This window comes from Hemitrygon akajei, chromosome 12 (assembly GCF_048418815.1).
Source record: "Hemitrygon akajei chromosome 12, sHemAka1.3, whole genome shotgun sequence".
NCBI classification, from domain to species: Eukaryota; Metazoa; Chordata; class Chondrichthyes; order Myliobatiformes; family Dasyatidae; genus Hemitrygon; species Hemitrygon akajei.
Window position 1 is genome coordinate 56354351 of NC_133135.1, and position 19061 is coordinate 56373411.

At 41.4% G+C, this 19061-nt stretch overlaps 1 protein-coding gene across 2 annotated transcripts in view; it reads left to right on the forward strand.

Annotated features, from left to right (window-relative positions):
- Positions 1 to 3591: 3591 nt before the first annotated feature.
- Positions 3592 to 19061, forward strand: part of LOC140737042 (SERPINE1 mRNA-binding protein 1-like) — a 33712-nt gene continuing 18242 nt past the window's right edge. For both annotated transcript variants that reach the window (XM_073063148.1, XM_073063149.1), the window contains exon 1: positions 3592 to 3953. In XM_073063148.1, the coding sequence (XP_072919249.1) occupies positions 3701 to 3953 (253 nt within the window). In that variant the 5' untranslated portion in view covers positions 3592 to 3700. The remainder of the gene's footprint in view (positions 3954 to 19061) is intronic.

Consider the following 19061-nt stretch of genomic DNA (forward strand, 5'->3'; position numbering starts at 1 on the left):
TGAGAATATTATATGAAACATAATATACTCATGTTAAGTGCTGCAATAAGGAAAAACAGCATCTCAAATAAAAAATAATTTGCAATTATTCCTGGAACATGAGCATCAAGTCTACTCCCAGTCTGTTTCCTAGTGGCAGATAACATGATATTCAACGAAGTAGATCAGTAGTCAGACACTAGAAAATACCTTTAAATTCTAAGCCCATTTCTAGCAGTTGTAATATTCAAGCACTGGAGGCAGTCAATCAAGGGGTGACAAAATGGTTCCCTGTACCAAAGAAATGAGTCAATAACACAGAACCAGGCTAAGTGAACATAAGGGAAGAATGGGGAAGATGCTGTTTTAGGATTTTGATGTACAGATTAAGATGGGTCCAATGATTGAAAAATAAAGTGCTGCACATGTTGGAACTATGAAATAAATTGGAAAATACTGGAAGTACTCAACAAGTCAAATTGACACAGTTCAGACAGAAGTCATTTCAATCAAAGTTAGGTGAGCCAAATGACCTTCTACTTCCATAATTGAAAGGCAGAATAGTGGCAGGTTGCCTGGGAGCTGAATTATTCTCAGATTCACAAATGGGACACGTATCATTCCATCTCATTGTGGCACTGAAGATGCTTTAAGAAGTAGTTTAGCTCATACACTTTCAGTTGGATGTGGAATATACATCCACATAATGAGATGTATGAGCAATTGCTTACTTTACTTAAGCTTATCCATTCCCCCCACCCCCACGGGGCATAGGCCGCTGACAGCAGCTCATCTGAGTCTTCCGTATTGAGCCAGTCTTTCAAGCTGTTCCCAAGTGTAGCCCATTGAAGATCCCTCCTCTCCCAGGAACGAGGTCTCTGAAGCTTGCACTAGCATTTCTGTGGCACCATTTTTTTTCACAGGTTGGGATTGCTCGCCCCACGTGTAACCCTCCTGCTTTCACAGCTGGGCTTGGGACTGTCCATGCTGAAGTTCAATGAGCAATTGCAGCATATTAAATTGCCACCATATAGAAGCCTATATGTCTCTCTTCCATTCAATGAGATCATGACAGACCTTCTACTTCAACATCACTCTCCTGTATGGATAACATGTGCCTTGATTCCCTTTAGATCTAAAAATGTGATCTATTGCTCTCTGTATTGGATATACCTGTAATCAACAATAGAGCCTCCTGACATTGTGAGAGAAATCCACATATTTACCACCCACTGGGTGAAGAATATTTTTCTCTTGATGTTCTGAATGGTTGACTCTTCATTGTAAAATTGTGATACAGTAGCTGGTTGTAGATACCCCTGAAAAGGGAATCATCATTCCTGCCTTTGCCCTGCCAAGCCCCTTAAGAATGTTGCCAATTTCAAGGAAATTGTTTCTCATTCTTCGGCTTTAATTCTAATTGGAGATATAATTCAATGAGCTGCCCCTTTCAGACACACTCTAGTTATCGTTACAATATCCAGGGGTGTTTGACTTGTTTGAGGTTTTGGGTCCCGCCGATCTTTGTAGGTGACAAAGGTCACGAGGGATGTACCAGAACATGTTTGGTAATCACTTAGTTTAAATGATTGACTCTTATCGGTACAAACAGCCTTCCTGTCTTCAAAGTCCCCTCCCATATGGAGGACAGATGTTTCCCTGTCAGATGTCTGCTTTCAAATAATAATGAGATTGTGTTCATTTGACCCTCTTTATTATATACTGAGCTCAAATTCACGAGTATTTTGACATCAGTTGTTTAGTCATTGCAATTGGAACACGTCCTCTTTAGATCTTCTTCCCTATTTGGTGGTACTGTTTTAGATTTTTTACATTTTCTTTCCCGTTTGCAAGGATTTAAATTTGCCTTGACCTCTTCTAGTTTACCTGGTAGGCTGAGATATCTTTGTTCAAAGATGAGGGTGGTAATAGTTTCAAAGGTACATTTAATGTCAGAGAAATGCATACAATATACATCCTGAAATGCTTTCTCTTTGCAACCATCCATAAAAACAGAGGAGTGCCCCAAAGAAAGAATGAGTTATATATTACAATCCCAAAGCCACCCCCAGCTCCCCCCACCCACGTGTAAGCAACAGCAAAGTAACGATTCCCCCTCCTCCCCCACCAGCAAAAAAAAGCATTGGCACTCCCCACTGAGCACTCAAGCGTGCAGCAAAGCATCAATAAAGACGCAGACTTGCAGTGCCCCAAAGAGTACTTGTTCACCCAGTAATTCCACATACCACAGGCCCTCTCTCTACATTTCGCAGCAAGAAGGGAGACATAACAAACAACTCGCTGATTTACGATGTTAAAAGTCTATGGTGTCGCTTTTTCCAAGCTCTGTGCCCAAAGAACTTAGACCTCTGGGCACAAAGCCAGCATGTTGCTTTCGATTGTCCGACTCCCACGAAACACCGATTCCCTGCAGAGGCACCGACCATGAGTCTGCCTGCCTCCAGTGCCATGAGCTCCTGGAATTCTGAAGGCCTGCTAACCCTCTAAGCCTCATCTTTGGTATATTGAATAATTGCCAGTTGTGAGACCCCAAGAGCGGGTCTCATTCCAGTAAAGAACTGAAGTCAGCATGTAACTCCAGGTCAGGGTCTTCAAAAGAAAGGGAATCGGTGGGAAAGGGAAGAATAAAGATATTAAAAATAGAAATAGAGCAGCTTCTGAAGATACAAGCCAAGGAGTCGGTGTTAGGCACCATTATTTCCTCAGCTCCACCACCCTAGTGTCTCAGATGTTGGTGGGCAACAACTTCTTGGGGGATGTTGTGGAGCCTACCTGGGGTAAATAGATCTCCAAGCAAAACCAACTCTGGTAATCATGTTGTTGCATTGCAGTGTTTTTTCCAGCATTATTAAAATTCCTGGCTTTTAAGTTTGGGTATTGTTTATTAAAACTGAAAACCAAGTAGGATAATATTGTGGTAATATTGGAACAGAGTCAAGGTATAGGGTCAGTCCATGGATACCAATATGATGGGCAATACATTAAGATACATGACAGGACATAGCAAGATTTTGCTATACTTATTGCAGCTAAGATGGCAAATTCTGGAAAGGAAGGTACAGGGACATCATAGTTGATAAAGGAAGCTATGCTACTGCAGGTGACCATAGGTCGCTGCTTGTGTCCTCGGTAGAATTCAGTGCCATGTGTTACATAGTTGCATAGGATGAACTGAGGCCACTGCGCTTCCTTCCTGATCTTCTTGACAAAACGCACATCCCAGGAGACGGTTGACAATCTCATCCCCATTGCAGCGGCCTCGAAGCCAGCATGCAATACTGCTGGCACTTGGTCTGTGCAAGAAAGATCTGAGAGGGAACTCTTCACCACGAGTCTTGGCGCGGTTTCAAAGTTCTAGATCCGTGAAGGTGCTTTCAGCTATCCAGCACGACATGCGGCGCGCATCCACAATGTGCTTGGCAGGGTTGCAGTTGCGCATCGCCGGGGCTTCGCAACAACAAGGCGGTGCACGCCGGGGATTGTGGTGCCGCCGGGGGTGCGCGCCAGGTAAGTGCCGAGGATTGGGAACTCCATCTCCCGTGGAGCGTTGCGGTCGGGCCGTGCGAGGTCGCCCGGATGGCGCGGCCCGTCATGCAATGCGAGCAAGAAGACCGTCTCTAACCGGCCATTTTAGGCGGATCCAATCGGTTCCTGCAGCCTCGCAGCATCCGAACGTAATCCGACGTTCAGGGGGCCCATCATGCCCGGGAACTTACAGGAAGGCTTCGGCTGTGTCGTGACCAATCGGTTCGACCAACTATTTGATGATGAATCCGACCCTTTCGAGATTTTGAAAGAGGCCGAGATCAAGAAAGACAAGAAGGAGAAGGACAACAAGACGGCAGTCTCCAAGCAGCCCCCCAAGAAGGAGTCCCAGAAAGAGAGGAAGGTGCCCGTTACGTCCAGCGACAGTAAACCGGAGTCTCAGGCGCCTGTGACCTTGAGGAAAGAAGGTAATACGAGCTCCCGCCGCGCTCTTCCGAGCACCCTCGTTACTTGAGGCGGGAGGTCGCAGGCCGCGGGCTCAGCCCCGCTCACGGCAAATGTCAGCCAGCCAGCCTCCCTCCCTCGTGTCGGGGGAGTGTGGGGAGCTGCCCCACTCTAAACGTGCAGCGGGTGGCCGGCCAGGCCTGCTGAGGGTGGGGTGGGTAGGGGTTGTGGGAATGCTCTCGGAAAATCCGCGTGTTTCCATTTGTCCAGTAAAATTAGGTCTGGTGTTCAGGATTACAGGTGAATATCTGCACCGCTCTAAATTTAGGAAAGAGTATTTTTTTCAAATGATAGATCAGAAGGTTTGCACTAATCTGCTGGTTGCTCTGAAGCAAGCTTGGGAGCTAGTTAAAACAGCCCCTCTCCGTCACACCTCACAACTTCACGACTCAAGCAGAAGCAGTCCTTGATCATTTACCTCTCATGCCTATTTTGTTTTAATTCGGGAATGGTAATTTGTGGAAGCAATTTATTTGTAAAGAATAATCTAGGTGCAGTTAGTGTTGTAATTTATAAAGTTGTAAAGCCAGAAGGAGCACGTGGGTGACGTGTAGCACTCTGTGCACATACTCAATTTAACAAAACTAAATATTCCGGTTTGCTCTGAAGCTTGTACGAGCTAATGTATTGGTTCGAAAAAAGGTGCACCTTTTCCTACACTTCCAATTATAGACACTTGAAAGTAATGGCCACCATCTTGTTTCAGCAACCATGTTTTCTACTCCATTTTTTTTAAAGAATTAATGCAGTGTGCTTTCCGGATAATATGCATCTTGCCAGTCTTGTCCTATTCAAATTAAAGTTATTGCACGATTACTAAGTGCACATTATACGCTATAATCTTAAAACTCTTTTTGAGTGTGTATTAGATTTTAGAAACTTAATGTGTTATATGCATTGCCAAATAATGACTTTTGCATTTAATCCCATCATAGGATTTGATTGTTAAAATAGTCTTCTCCATCTGAAGTAATCAAAAATAATTGTATTCTTGGATCACTTTGGATTTTGCTATACTTGCAAAATCAGTGTCGTCTTTAAGCAAAAAGATCTGAGTACTGCATGATAAATGAAATGTAATCCACTCTGTCAAATAAGGTGACCCTCCTGGGATCCTGTCAACTAAAATCCTTGAGTTTTGATATGACAACCTGAGATTCAGAGGAGCTCTTTATACTAATTATTTGTTGCTTATTTTAAGTTATTCCTTTTCTGTGGTATATTTTTGCTATGAGCTAGAGTTTACACCAGTGTAGATTGTTAATACTCAAGTATAGACTTGGAAGCTTTTCAAGCTGTCAACAGAATGTTTATTGTTGAATTTTAGTTCTGTACAGTACTGTGCAAAAGTCTTATACATTCTAGATTAAAAAATGTTTTAGATGTTTGTCTTCTGCATCAGTGTGCCAGCAATAAAGGGGAAATACTAGATTTCCAGACATTCATTTTCCAAAATATTAAACGTTGTAGAGAAAGAAGTAATAGCCACTTTTCAAATAAAAACTTGATTAATTTGTAGGTATATAGCCGAGTGCACGATTAAACAAAATAACGAACAGGTGCTAATGATCAATGAGATACGTGTTGAAAGAACTAAACTGAATAACTGAAACAGAAATGGGTGTAGAAAGAATCAAACTGGGCAAAGAGCAACCAAAAGGTGAAGATGTGACAATTTAACCATCAATTCTTACACCACGGCAAGGGTGAGCATAAGAATAAGACACAAGGTCATCCTACATCAGCAATGTCTCTACAAGCAGAGTTTTCCTGGCTGACAGGAGTTTCAAGATGTGCTGTCCAAGCTCTCTGAAATGCAGAAAAATGGGCAAACATTGGAGACAAATGCAGTGGTCGACCGCAGAAACAAGAGTGCAATTTTCATCTCTTCTAAATCAGTAGTGCAGACTACTTTTAACTCTGAACTCTCAGAAACTACTGGAACTCAAGTACACTCCTCTGCAATCTAGAGAAGTCTTGTTAGAAGAAGTCTTCATGGTATAGATGCTGCCAAAGAGCCATACCTCTGAAGTAGAAACAAGGCCAAGAGACTTGCCTACTCAAACACAAAGACTGGGGTGTTGAACAATGGTGGTAAGTGCTCTAGACTGACAAGTCAAAAATTTTTAGTGAAAAGAGGAACAAGGAGTTCTGTGACAGATGGTATGGCCTCCACAGAGCCCTGATCTCAATATGATCAAGGCTCTGTGGATTACTTGTAGAGACAGAAGCAAACAAGATAGCCAGAGTCTGCAGAAGAATTGTGACAAGTTCTCCAAGATGTTTGGAACAATGTACCAGGTGATTTTCTCATAAAACTGCATTACAGTGTACCTAAGGGAACTGATGCAGTTTTAAAGGCAAAGGATGGTCACACACAGAAATGATTTGACTTAGTGTTTTTTTTACTGTTTATTGCTCTTGATAGTTTTTTTTTGATATTTGGAAACTTTCCTCTTCATTATTTTTGAAAGCATCCTCTCAAAGTTTTTTTAATACATGTGCTTAAGACTTTTGCACAGTACTGTACACAGTGGCCACTTTATTAGGTACATCTTGTTAATGCAAACATCTAATCAGCCTATCTTGAGGCAGCAACTCTGCATAAAAGTATACAGATATGGTTTACGAGAGAGGCTAGAGGAGAATGGCTAGGCTGGTTCAAACTGGCAAGAAAGAGAGAGTAACTCAACCATTCGTTACAAAATAGCGTGCAGAAGAACATCTCTGAATGCACAACATGTTGAACCTTGAAGTGGATGGGCTACAGCAGCAGAAGACCACACTGGGTTCCATTCATATATGCTACAAACACAGAATGGGCTACAATACAGTTGAAGATTGGGAAAACATTGCATGGTCTGACGAATCTCGATTTCTGCTGTGACATTGTGTCCCCCCACTTGCTGCTTTCAGCAGTGATTGTTTCCTACGTGATTCCCTTGTCCATTTGCCTCTTTCCACTGATCTTCCTCCTGGCACATATCCTTGCAAGCAGAACAACTGACACACTTGCTTCTGCACCACCTCCTTCACTACCATTTAGGGCCCCAAACAGTCCTTCCAGGTAAGGTGGCACTTCACTGTGAGTCTGTTGGGATCACCTACAGTAACTAGTGCTCCTGGTGTGCCCTGTCTATATCAGTGAAACCTGACACAGAATGGGAGACCGCTTCACTGAGCACTTACATTCAGTTTGCCAGAAAAAGCGTGATCTCTCAGTGGCCATTTTAATACCACTTCCCATTCCCATTCAGACATGTTAGTCCATGGCCGCCTCTACTGTTGCGATGTGACCACACTCGGGTTGGAGGAGCAGCACCTTGCGTTCCATCTGGATAGCCTCCAACCTGATGGCATGAACATCAATTTCTCAAACTTCAGGTACTGGCCCCCCCCACCTCCCTCTCACTTTATCTCCTTAGTTGTCTGGTACCTCCCTTTGGTGCTCCTCCTTTCTTCCATGGTCTTCTGTCCTATCAGATTCGCTCTTCTCCAGCCCTGTATCTCTTTCACCAATCAACTTCCCAGCTCTTTACTTCAATCTCCCCTTCCTGGTATCACCTAACACCTTGTGGTTCTTCCTCCCTCTCCCTCCTCCTCCCCCCCCACTTTCTTTCTGACTCTTCGTCTTTTTTTCCAGTCCCAATGAAGGGTCTCTGTCTGAAACGGTGACTATACTCTTCCATAGATGCTGCCTGGCCTACTGAATTCCTCCAGCATTGTGTATGTGTGTTGCGAGCATTGTTTAAATGCCCCATGTATTGTTGCCGACCATGTGCATCCCTTTATGACCAGTCTTCCCAACTTCTAATGGCTATTCCAGTGGGATGACATGCCATGTCACAAAGCACGACATTGCAAGTTGGTTTCATAGGCGTGATAATGAGTTCAGTGTCCTTCAGTGGTCTCCACAATCACCAGATATCAAACCAATTGAACACGTATGGAATGAGAGATTTGCAGCATGAATGTACAGCCCATAAGTCTGCAGCAACTACATGATACTATCATGTCAATGTTGACCAGAATCTCAAATGTTTTCAGCACCTTGTGGAATCCATGCCATGAAGAATTCAGGCTTTTTTGGGTGCATAGGGGCAACCTACCCAGTAGTCGAAAGGTGTATCCAGTAAAGTGGCCACTGAGTGTGTATTGCCATAAACGTTTTCGCTTTGACCACCTACCGTCCAAAGTCTTCTGATATTTCACATCCCCATGTGGTAAGGATAGTAAGAATCACATTAAATGCAGTTTATATACAGCAGAAGTGTTTGGGTATTTGGAAATTGACTTTCTTGCTTTTCTTCCATGTAAGTTTGCTGTGAGTTGTAGATTATGAAGGTATTTGCTGTTTATTTTATTAAGGCCTACATCTGAGCACTAGGATCTGAAATTTTCAGCAATGCAAATTAGTAAATTTAATGGTGTTCTTAAGTAATTGCAATGTTGTCTAGAAGAGGAGTACATTGGAATTTTTTGCAGTTGAGAGAGAATCCATTCAGTTTGTTTCACATGAGGTTTTACTTTCATTACTGGGTTTGCACAGTACTTCAAACCATAGTTACTTTTAAGCTTTATTAAGTAATTAGTGCACAACCAGTACCCAGACTGACAAAAAGTTCAATACCCAAATGTACGATTAACACCCAGCAAGATAGCCAGCATCTTGATAAGAGAAATGGTTATTTTGATCGAAGACCCTTTGGAATATCTTGATGGTTAAAGACTAATAGATTTATTTATTATAAGAGCAATGTTAAATCTTTTACAGATTTTTTCCCCCCAGTTTGATTAAAAGATGGCAGTTCAAAGAACATGAAACTCGGGATGCATCTTCAGGTGATGATTGAGCTGTTAGCTTCCTGAATTTGTTATTGTGATGGCACTTTATCTAATTTGATGTCTAATTTCAAGATAGACAGTGTCCCATTAACTTGGAACTCCAGTGCAGAAGGGGCATGCAGTCAAGGCCAATAAAGATGGCTTCAAAATGGATCTTATGATCTGGCCAATTTCAATCCCTGAAATTCAGCTCTAAAATTACTGTACTTCCCTGTGACTGCAGATATATCTGTCCCAAAACCAAGAGCAGTTGGTGCATTCTGATGCACCAGCACTTAAACTTAGCCACCTTAGATCTCAACTTTTCTCCACTGACTGCAGTACAGGCCCAAGTTGTAAAAGTAAATGTCTGTAGTCTATCCCCTTTAAGCCAGTAAATTCAGATAATCACAGTTAAGCATTTCTGTTGCAACTAATTTGCCTACATGCATCATGATTTTGATGCTATAATTCTTGAGTGAAAACAAATAGTAAAATTATATCAAGGAAAGATGCATGCAAATAGATTGTGTATTTTATGCATGGCTTTATATTGTGAAGCAGTTACAAAAGAGTTGACAAAAAGAAGCACTTGTTCTTTTGTAGATGGAGCTAAAAATGTGAAAAGTGGTATAAACAGAGTGACATGCCAATAACTGGTATGACTTTGGAAGTGGGAAATAGTTTGTACTATGTTAAAATGATCACCATATATTAAAGCTTTTTACTCGTTTCTGAAGGATTACATTTAAATGCTCTGAATGCTTGTACAGTACTGCTAATTGCACTTGGGGAAAATAGGCATTGGTAACATGACCGGCATGTGGTTCTAGCCATTATCCCTTTGGAGAGACAAAGTGGCTATGTAGATGTAGTAAAGGATTAAATTTTTTAAAAAAATTAATATTTCTATGATCTGACAAGGCCTGTGCTTAATGCCCTTTTGAGAAGGTTGTAATGAATCTGCACTGAATTGTTGCAAGTTTTTAATTGCATTGAAAGATTTGTGTATACTCGTTTGAATTTAGACTGACTGAATAGTTGCCAAGAGGCAATTTTTTTCACTGGAGAGTTCAAAACAACAACAACAATAGCTGGGCTATTGGGGGGGGGGAGGGTGTAGATGAGAAATTTATCCTTTAACTCTTCTCAATTTTCTGTCTTGGGATGACTGGTCAGTTGTGAGATTAAAATTGATTTTTGGATCCTGAGGGGATTGGGAGATGGAATGGGGAAAATAGACTTTAGACATGGATTAATCCATGGTCTTGGTTACTAACAAAGCAAGCCTGAGGTACCATATGGTCTACAGTATTTTGAGTAGTTAACCAAAAACTTTTAAAGTTGATGCTAAGGAGTCCAGGAGTAAAAGTTCTAGTGTTTTATCTTTTATTTCCCAATGAATTGGAAATAGTAGTGCTTGGTTTCATTGATCAGCTGTCCTGTGGTTAGGTACTACAGGTTAGGGATTTACTGTCATGGGAGTCTTTGAATTGTGGTACAGCATTTTTTAGTTCTAAATGTTTTAGCTTTTTAGCTCGAATGGAGAATTCGCAGGGTGAGGAAAGAGTGGGAAAACCCAGCTTTCTGAACTTGGGATGCAGTAAGATATTTTGGCATGTTTAGTTGCATCTATGTGACAGTAGGATTGAATATATAAACTGGTGTGTCAGTTGCAAATAAGGTGGCTGTTTTGTGCTGGATGATCATTGGGTTGTAGAAAAATTATGAAGTCTTGGAAGTCTTCTGGTTAGTCTCTTTCGCCAAGGAAAATAGAGTAAACGAGAAAAATTTATCTAGTTCTCTGATTTTATGCACCATAATTAAGTCTTGACCTTCTGAACAATCTGTTTTTAATCTTAACTCGTAGCAAAAAATGAGTATTTGTAAATGTACAGTGAAATTTCACCTTTCCAATAATCTGATTAGAGCTCTGCCAAATGTGAGCTATGACCTGATTTGTGTAGTGTTTGTGATCCCTTGTGTGCAAAGCAACTGAATTTTGGGTCTTGTGGGTCTTCCAATTGTTAAAAAGTTTACAGAGATTCAGTGTACATTTATTAGTGAAGAATGTATAAATTTTGCAACCTTGAGATTTGTCTGCTTACAGGCAGCTGCAAAGCAAGAAGCCCAAAAGAATCCAATTTAAAAAAAGACCAACTCTTAATGTGCAGGGGAGGAGGAGGGGAAACACAATCATGCAAACAATAGAAGCGAGCAGCAACAACAGCATATTCTGAATTGAGTCCCTGGATCCAAATCCCCAGAGCTGCCTGGAGTAGGCCCAAAGTTTATCATAGTAGTGGGGCAAAACACTGCAAAGTTCACAGATGTAAAGCACAGCAGCTAGGGGCTGTCTCAGGCTCAGTGTCGTGGAGAGAGGAGTGAATATCGCGGGAGAGCCAGCAAAATCAGCCTGACTCACCCTCCCTCCCTCTCTCCCCTCCAGTCTATCTGAGCCAGCGTTAAAATAGTGACACATACCTCTCGTTAAGACCCGGGCTCCGCAGTGGTGAATCGCTCCCCACCAAGCGATTTGCTCCAGGCCTGTATTTCGCTGCTGATGAAACCATTCTCCAAATCTTGCACGGGGTTTGTTGGATGGGTATTGATACTCCTCTGCCTCGACTTCTCTCTATTTTGCTTCGCCTTCACTTGCCCTTTTCATTACTTGCAGTAATAGTTTACTACAATTTACTGCAAAAAATGTTACTAGTAAAGTTTTCAGTGAGTTTCTTTGCTTTTGAACTACCAGTAGTGTCATCTTAAACAAGAAGAAAAATCTTGTTCCTGTCAGGAAGCAGTTTTAGGGTTTTTTTTAGCATTCTGCCGCAGATCCTGAGGGTTTACCCTCTTTTTGATCAACATGTAGTGTGGGACTTCAAGAACTGTACTAATATCCATAAAAGATAACATCAAGCACACTGCTCTATCAGAGCTTCTTGTAAAGTGTTCAAAATAATCAGTCAGATAAGGCAGGTGCAATTTTCTCTCAACAAATCCCCTTTATTTTAGACACAGCATAGGCCCATCCGGTGCTTCAAACTGAATTGCCCAACGGCCCCTGATTTAACCCTGTCGTAATTATGGGACAATTTATAAAGACCAATTAACCTACCAACTGGTACATCTTTAGACTGAAAGGAAACCAAAGCACTGAGCTCCATGTGGGGGGCATATAGTCTCCATACAAATGATGTTGGAATTGAACTCCACCACAGGCCATAATGGAGTCCAGCTAACTGCTATGCTACTGTGCACCCATTTACTGCCTCCAATTAGTACCATCCAAATGAAAGTTTATTCTATTCCTTAATGGGTTACTAAGATTCGACCAACACTGAAGTAAACTGGTTTATAATTACTTCGTTTATCACTACTTGAAAAAAAATGTCTAGTTCCCCTACTGTGGCCACAGGGGATTGGAAAAGTTATTGTTGGAGACTCTCCAATTTCCTTTGTAGGAGCCAAGATAGACTTCATGGCCTGAAGATTTATCCACTCTTAAAGTTAAGCCCAACTCCTTAAAATGTTTATCCTATACTTGTTCTACCCCTGGGAAACCTAAGCCCCTTTCTTCTGAACCATCTCTTCATCCACTAAACCAACTGTCTGTACTATTTTTTTGCTAGTATATCTCACAATATTGGTGTTGGTCCTCATGTTAATCCATATTTTTTTTGCAACAGATATATGCCAGCGATTTGTGTTTTCATATGTAAATTGCCTTATTTGTCCCCAAGAAGAAACAAGTTCATTTAAAAAAAAGATATAACAATGCTATTAGGATGTCCTGTGCTTTAGTAGAACCCATAAATTTGTAGATAATTGAGTCGGCAATAGCTTCAGCTAACTAGGGTTAATTAAGTTACCAGTTGGAATGGCAGATGTTATCGAGTCATAGTCAGAAAAGTACAGCATAGGAACAGGCCATTTGACCCATCTAGTCAATGCTAAACTATTTTAAACTGAGTAGTAATGACCTGCACCCAGACCACCGCCCTGCATGTATATATCCCTTCCATCCATGTACCCATCCAAAATTCTCTTACACATTAAAATTGAACTCACGTGCACCACTTGTGTTGGCAACTGTTTAACCCTGAGTGAAATTTCCCCTCATGTTCCTCTTAAAACATTTCACCTTTAACCCATGATATCTAGTTGTAGTCCCATCCAACCTCAGTGGGATAAAGCTTGCTTGCATTTACCCTATCAACACCCCTCATAATTTTGTATACCTCTATCAAATCTCCCCTCAGTCTTCTGTGTTCCAAGGAATAAAGTCCAAACCTATTCAATCTTTTCTTGTGACTCAGGTTCTTCATTTCAGGCAACAGCCTTGTAAATTTTCTCTGTACTCTTTTCAACCTTAATTACATTTTTTCTGTAAGGTATGTGACCAAAGCTGCCCACATGCTCCAAATTAGGCCTCACCAATGTCATAAATAACTTCAACATAATATCTCCTCACCTCTACTAAATACTTTGATTTATGAAGACCAATGTGTCAAAAGCTTTCTTTAGCACTCTATCCATCCATGACACCACTTTTGATGAATTATGAACCTGTATTCCCAAATCCCTTTGTTCTACCACACTCCTTGGTACCCTACCCTTCACTGTGTAAGACCTACCCTGATTCGTCATCACATAGTGGAACACATTGCGCTTGTCTGCATTAAATTCCACGAGCCATTTTTAAGCTTATTTTTCCAACTGATACAGATCCCTCTGCAAGCCATGATAGTCTTAACCAATCTTGGTGTCATTTGAAAATTTGCTGATCCAACAAAAAACATTGTACACAATACTGATCCTTGCAGCATTCCACTGGTTACAGGCCCCTGGAAAGACTACCATCTGCTACTGCTGTCTGGTTTCTCCCAAAAAGCCAATGTATAATCTAATTTACTACTTCATCTTGAATGCCAAGCAACTGAACCTTCCTGACTAACCTCCCATGCAGGACTTTAGTAGACAACATCCACTGCCTTGCCTTCATTGACTTCCCAGATAACTTCCTTGACCCAGCATGCATAAAGTTGACCATCCCTGATCAGCCCCTGTCAATCCAAATACTTGTTTATCCACCCTGTAGAAAACCTTCAAGGGACTTCACTACTGATATCAGGCTCATCAGCCTATCATTTCCTGGTTTATTCTTTGTCTTTCTTAAACAGTGGAACAACATTAGCCATCTTCCAATTCTCTGGTACCTCACCTGTTGCTAAGAGTGATTTAAGTGTCTGCTAGGGCCCCTGCAATTTCTGCACTTGCCTTCCATAAGGTTCGAGGGAACACATTGTCAGGCCCTGGAGATTTAAACACCCTAACTTTCCTCAAGACTCCTCTAATATGTATTGAGTCCATGACCTTGCTGATACTTTGCCTCATTTCAGTAGACTCCATGTCTGCCTCCTGAGTAAATACAAATGCAAAAATATCCACTTAAGATCTCCGCCATCTCTCTTGGCTCCATTCTGATCTCACAGAGGGTCAATTTTTTCCCTTGCAATCCTTTAGCTCTTAATGTACCTGTAGAGTGCCTTGAAATTCTCCTACATCTCGTCTGTTAGGGCAACCTCATGCCCTTTTAGTCCTGAATTCTTTCTTAAGTATTCTCTTGCATTTCTTGTACTCCATAAGCACCTCATTTGTTCTTGTCTGCCTAACCTTGTGATGCACCTCTTTTTCTTAACCAGGGCCTCAACTACTCTTGAAAACCAAGTTTTCTTAAACCTGTTACCTTTACTTTAAGTAGGCCTTCTACTTGCCAGGTACACCTTCCCTGACCACATTTGACAAATTATCCCAAAAAGTCCTTGTAACAGTATGGGAATCCCAGTCAATATATGGAAAATTAAAATCACCTATAAAAACCTTGTTTCTTGCAGTAATCTGCAATTTTATTAAGTTTATTCCACTAAATCTAATGGACTGCTGGGTGGTATATAATATAGCCCTATTAACATAGTCATACCGTTCTTATTCCCCAATCCTCAGTTACACCCATAAAGCCTGACTATACGAGTTCTCTAGTCTGTCCTGACTGAACACTGCTGTAACATTTTCCCTGGCTAGTGCACCACCCCTCCCCCTTTAATCCCTCATGCAACTGTCTCTAATGGCTGCAATGTCATAATTCTATGTATTGATCCATCCTCTGAGCTTATCTGCCTACAATGCTACTTACTTTGAAATAGACACAGCTCAGAACATTAGTCACTCCATGCTCAAGCTTTTGCATCCTGACTTTGAGGTCTTAACATAAATCCCTGCCCCATGTAGTACTAGCAAACCATCCCACTAAGATATTAAACCCCCTCCAGGTCAGCTGCAGACCATCTCCTCTGTGCAGGCCCCACTTTTCCTGGAAGAGAGCCCAAAGATCCAAAAATCTTGTCCTCCCTCCTATATCAATTCTATAGTCATGTGTTAAGCTATGACTTTACTATTTCTGGCTTCACTAGCATGTGGCATAGGTAGCAATCCTGAGATCGCAACCCTGGAGATTCTGTTATAGTCATAAAGAGGTACAACACAGACAGGCTCTTTGGCCTATCTAGTCTGTGCTGAACCATTTAAGCTGCCTACTCCCATTGACCCTGCACACCTCCATTCCTCTACCATCCATATACCTATCCAAACTTCTCTTAAAACATTGACATTGAGTTCGTTCCACACTCTTATGATCTTTAATGTCCTTTAACTCAGCACTTAACTCCCTGAAGTCACTTTGTAGAACCTTGTCACTCTTTCTACCTTTGTCATTTGCTCCTACATGGACCATGAGCTCTGGCTGCTCACCCTCCCACTTAAGAGTGTTAAGGGCTTGATTGAAGATGTCCTGGACTCTGGCACCCGGGAGGCAACATACAATCTGGGAATCTCATTCCCGTCTACAGATCCTCCTTTCTGTTTCCCTGGCAGTTAGGAACTATTTTTTATAAATGACCTGGATGAGGAAGTGGAAGGATGGGTTAGTAAGTTTGCTGATGACACAAAGGTTGGAGGTGTTGTGGATACTGTGGAGGGCTGTCAGAGGTTACAGAGGGACAATGATAGGATGCAAAATTGGGCTGAGAAGTAGCAGATGGACCCACTCATCTGGGTTGAAGTGGTTCATTTTGGTAGGTCAAATATGATGGCAGAATATAGTATTAATGGTAAGACTCTTGGCAGTGTGGAGGATCAGAGGGATCTTGGTGTCCGAGTCCATAGGACGCTCAAAGCTGATGCGTAGGTTGACTCTGGTTAAGAAGGCGTATGGTGTATTGGCCTTAATCAATCGTGGAACTGAATTTAGGAGCCGAGAGGTAATGTTGCAGCTATATAGGACCCTGGTCAGACCCCACTTGGAGTGCTGTGCTCAGTTCTGGTCGCCTCACTACAAGAAGGATGTGGAAGCCATTGAAAGGGTGCAGAGGAGATTTACAATGATGTTGCCTGGATTGGGGAGCATACCTTATGAGAATAGGTTGAATGAACTTGGCCTTTTCTCCTTGGAGCAACGGAGGATGAGAGGAGACCTGATAGAGGTCTATAAGGTGATGAGAGGCATTGAGCGTGTGGATAGTCAGAGACTTTTTCCCATGGCTGAAATGGTTGCCACAAGAGTACACAGGTTTACGGTGCTGGGGAGTAGGTACAGAGGAGATGTTGGGTAAGATTTTTATTCAGAGAGTGGTGTGTGTGTGGAATGGGCTGCCGGCAATGATGGTGGAGGCGGATATGATAGGTCTTTTAAGAGACTTTTGGATAGGTACATGGACCTTTGAAAAATAGAGGGCTGTAGGTAAACCTAGTAATTTCAAAGGTAGGGAGATGTTCGGCACAACTTTGTGGGCCGAAAGACCTGTATTGTGCTGTAGGTTTTCTATGTTTTATGAAGTGAAATGAAGAAAATTGATGTCCTTGAGTGGCCTGGTCAGAGTTCTAACCTTGACCTGATCGAACATCTCTAGCAAGACCTCAAGAATGCTGTCCACCACTGTTCCCCAAACTGGCGCAGCTTGATCAATTTTGCAAGGAGGAATGGGCAAATCTTGCTCCATCACATTTTACAAAGCTAATAGATTTATCCAGAAAGACTACTGGCTGTAATAGTTGCAAGGGGTGGTTCAGCTAAGTACTGAGCAAAGGGAGATGAATACTTTTGAACTGCCGACATTACAGTTGTTGTATTTCTAGTGTTTCATGCTTAAAGAGTTTCCTTGCTTTCCTTTGGGCTCTATGGAGGGGTGGGGGGAGAAGGAGGAGCACGTGATTGACAAATAAAAAGTCTCAGTTAAATTGATCAAAATCCCTGGTTGCAATACTCATTCAGCCCCCAAACCTTTGTTCACATAAATACTTACACCAGAACCTCTTGCCTGAATAGAAGTATTTCTTTGGTCATTTAGCAATGGGCAAGCAAAAGAACTTGTGAGAAAGTGAAACTGGGATCCACTTTATAAACAGTTTTTTGCATTTATTATGTTACCAAAAATTCACTGATATTAAATTGTGCAAGTGTTCAGTTTATTAGCAAGGTAACTTTTTTTCAGAATGCTTTGAATATTTAAGTTTAATTGTAAAATTGGTCAGCTTTCTGAATCTAATTTAAATTGTATATCTAACTAAAGAATACAAATTCTTCCATTAATTGGGCTAGGCAAGCATCCATGGAGCAAAACAATTAGAGGGATGCAAGTTGCCGAGAAGGGGTAAGGAACTCTGGTGGATAGGAAAGATAAGTCTCCATCTCGGATTGCAAGACCCTGCAGCGGATAGTGAGGTTAGCTGAGAAGATATCGGGGTCTCTTTTCCCGCCATCATGGACATTTACACTACATGTTGCATCCACAAAGGAAATGGCATTATGAAGGACCCCATGCACCCATCATACAATCTCTTCTCCCTCCTGCCATCTGGGAAAAGGCTCCAAAGCATTCGGGCTCTTACGACCAGACTATTTAACAGTTTCTTCCCCCAAGCTATCAGACTCCTCAATACCCGAAGCCTGGACTGACACCTTGCCCTACTGTTCTGTTTATTATTTATTGTAATGTCTGCACTGTTCTTGTGCATTTTATGCAGTCCACTGTAGGTCTGTAGTCTAGTGTAGTTTTCTCTTTTTTATTATGTAGTTCAGTCTAGTTTTTTGTACTGTCATGTAAACCATGGTACTGAAAAACGTCTCATTTTTACTATGCACTGTACCAGCAGTTATGGTCGAAATGACAATAAAAGTTGACTTGACTTGAAGTGTTGACACTGAATATCTGGAGAGGAGGTGATGAAATGTAGCAAGAATGAACGTTACCAAAATGAGAAACTTGCAATGGCTAATTATTTGAAATTGTTGAATTCAACCACCTGAAGATAGCAGTGTACATACAAAGTTGCAAGTTAACTTGCTATTCTTTCTTCCTTGCATTTGCATTTTTCTTTGGAGCAATGCAAGAAGGGTAAAGATGGGTTAGCAGAAGTGAAGGTGACTGAAATATCTAGGGTACCATTGAGCACTGAAAAGAGATGCTTTGCAGTGAAAATCACGCCTTTGTTACTATGTTTGCTCTTTGAACTTGCACGTGGTTTGGTTTCAGTTTGTGGAGATATTTGGGGATTTAATTTTTTAAATCTGGAATACAGTTCTAAGAAGACAATTAAACACAACTAATCTTGAAGAAATTGAAGTGATCTCCTTTAAATTATTCCATTTAATGATGCCCTGAAACACCTATTTGATAAATTGTCATGATGGATTCTGTTTGGCAGTTCCAATTTTTTTCTCATCTTTTTATCTATTGATTCCCAAAAAGATATTCACCTAATTCAACAATCCATTGGAGCAGAAGATTCTAAGTTATCAGTCTACTCACTGCAGTGAAAATAGCCAACAATTTATTCTGAAATTGCATCTTCCTATTTTTAGACTACTTTCCAACTGGAAAATAGTTTCCTGTCATGTACATCACAAATGTTTCAATGCAATCTCTTCTCATTCTGAGAGTTTGTGAATTTGTGGCTATCATCATCTTTTCCTCCATGAAAGTTTAGTGCGGGGGTTCCCAAAAAATCTGTGGTCCATAGATCCTTTAAAGGTATTGGCCCATGGCATTAAAGAAAAGGTTGGGAACCTTTGGTCTAGTGGATTGCACAAATATATATTCAGTGGCATTGAGTGTATGTTTGTGGTGTTCCACTGCTGCAGTCCACCTACTTCGAGGTTTGACGTGTGTTCAAAGAGCTCTAACACATAG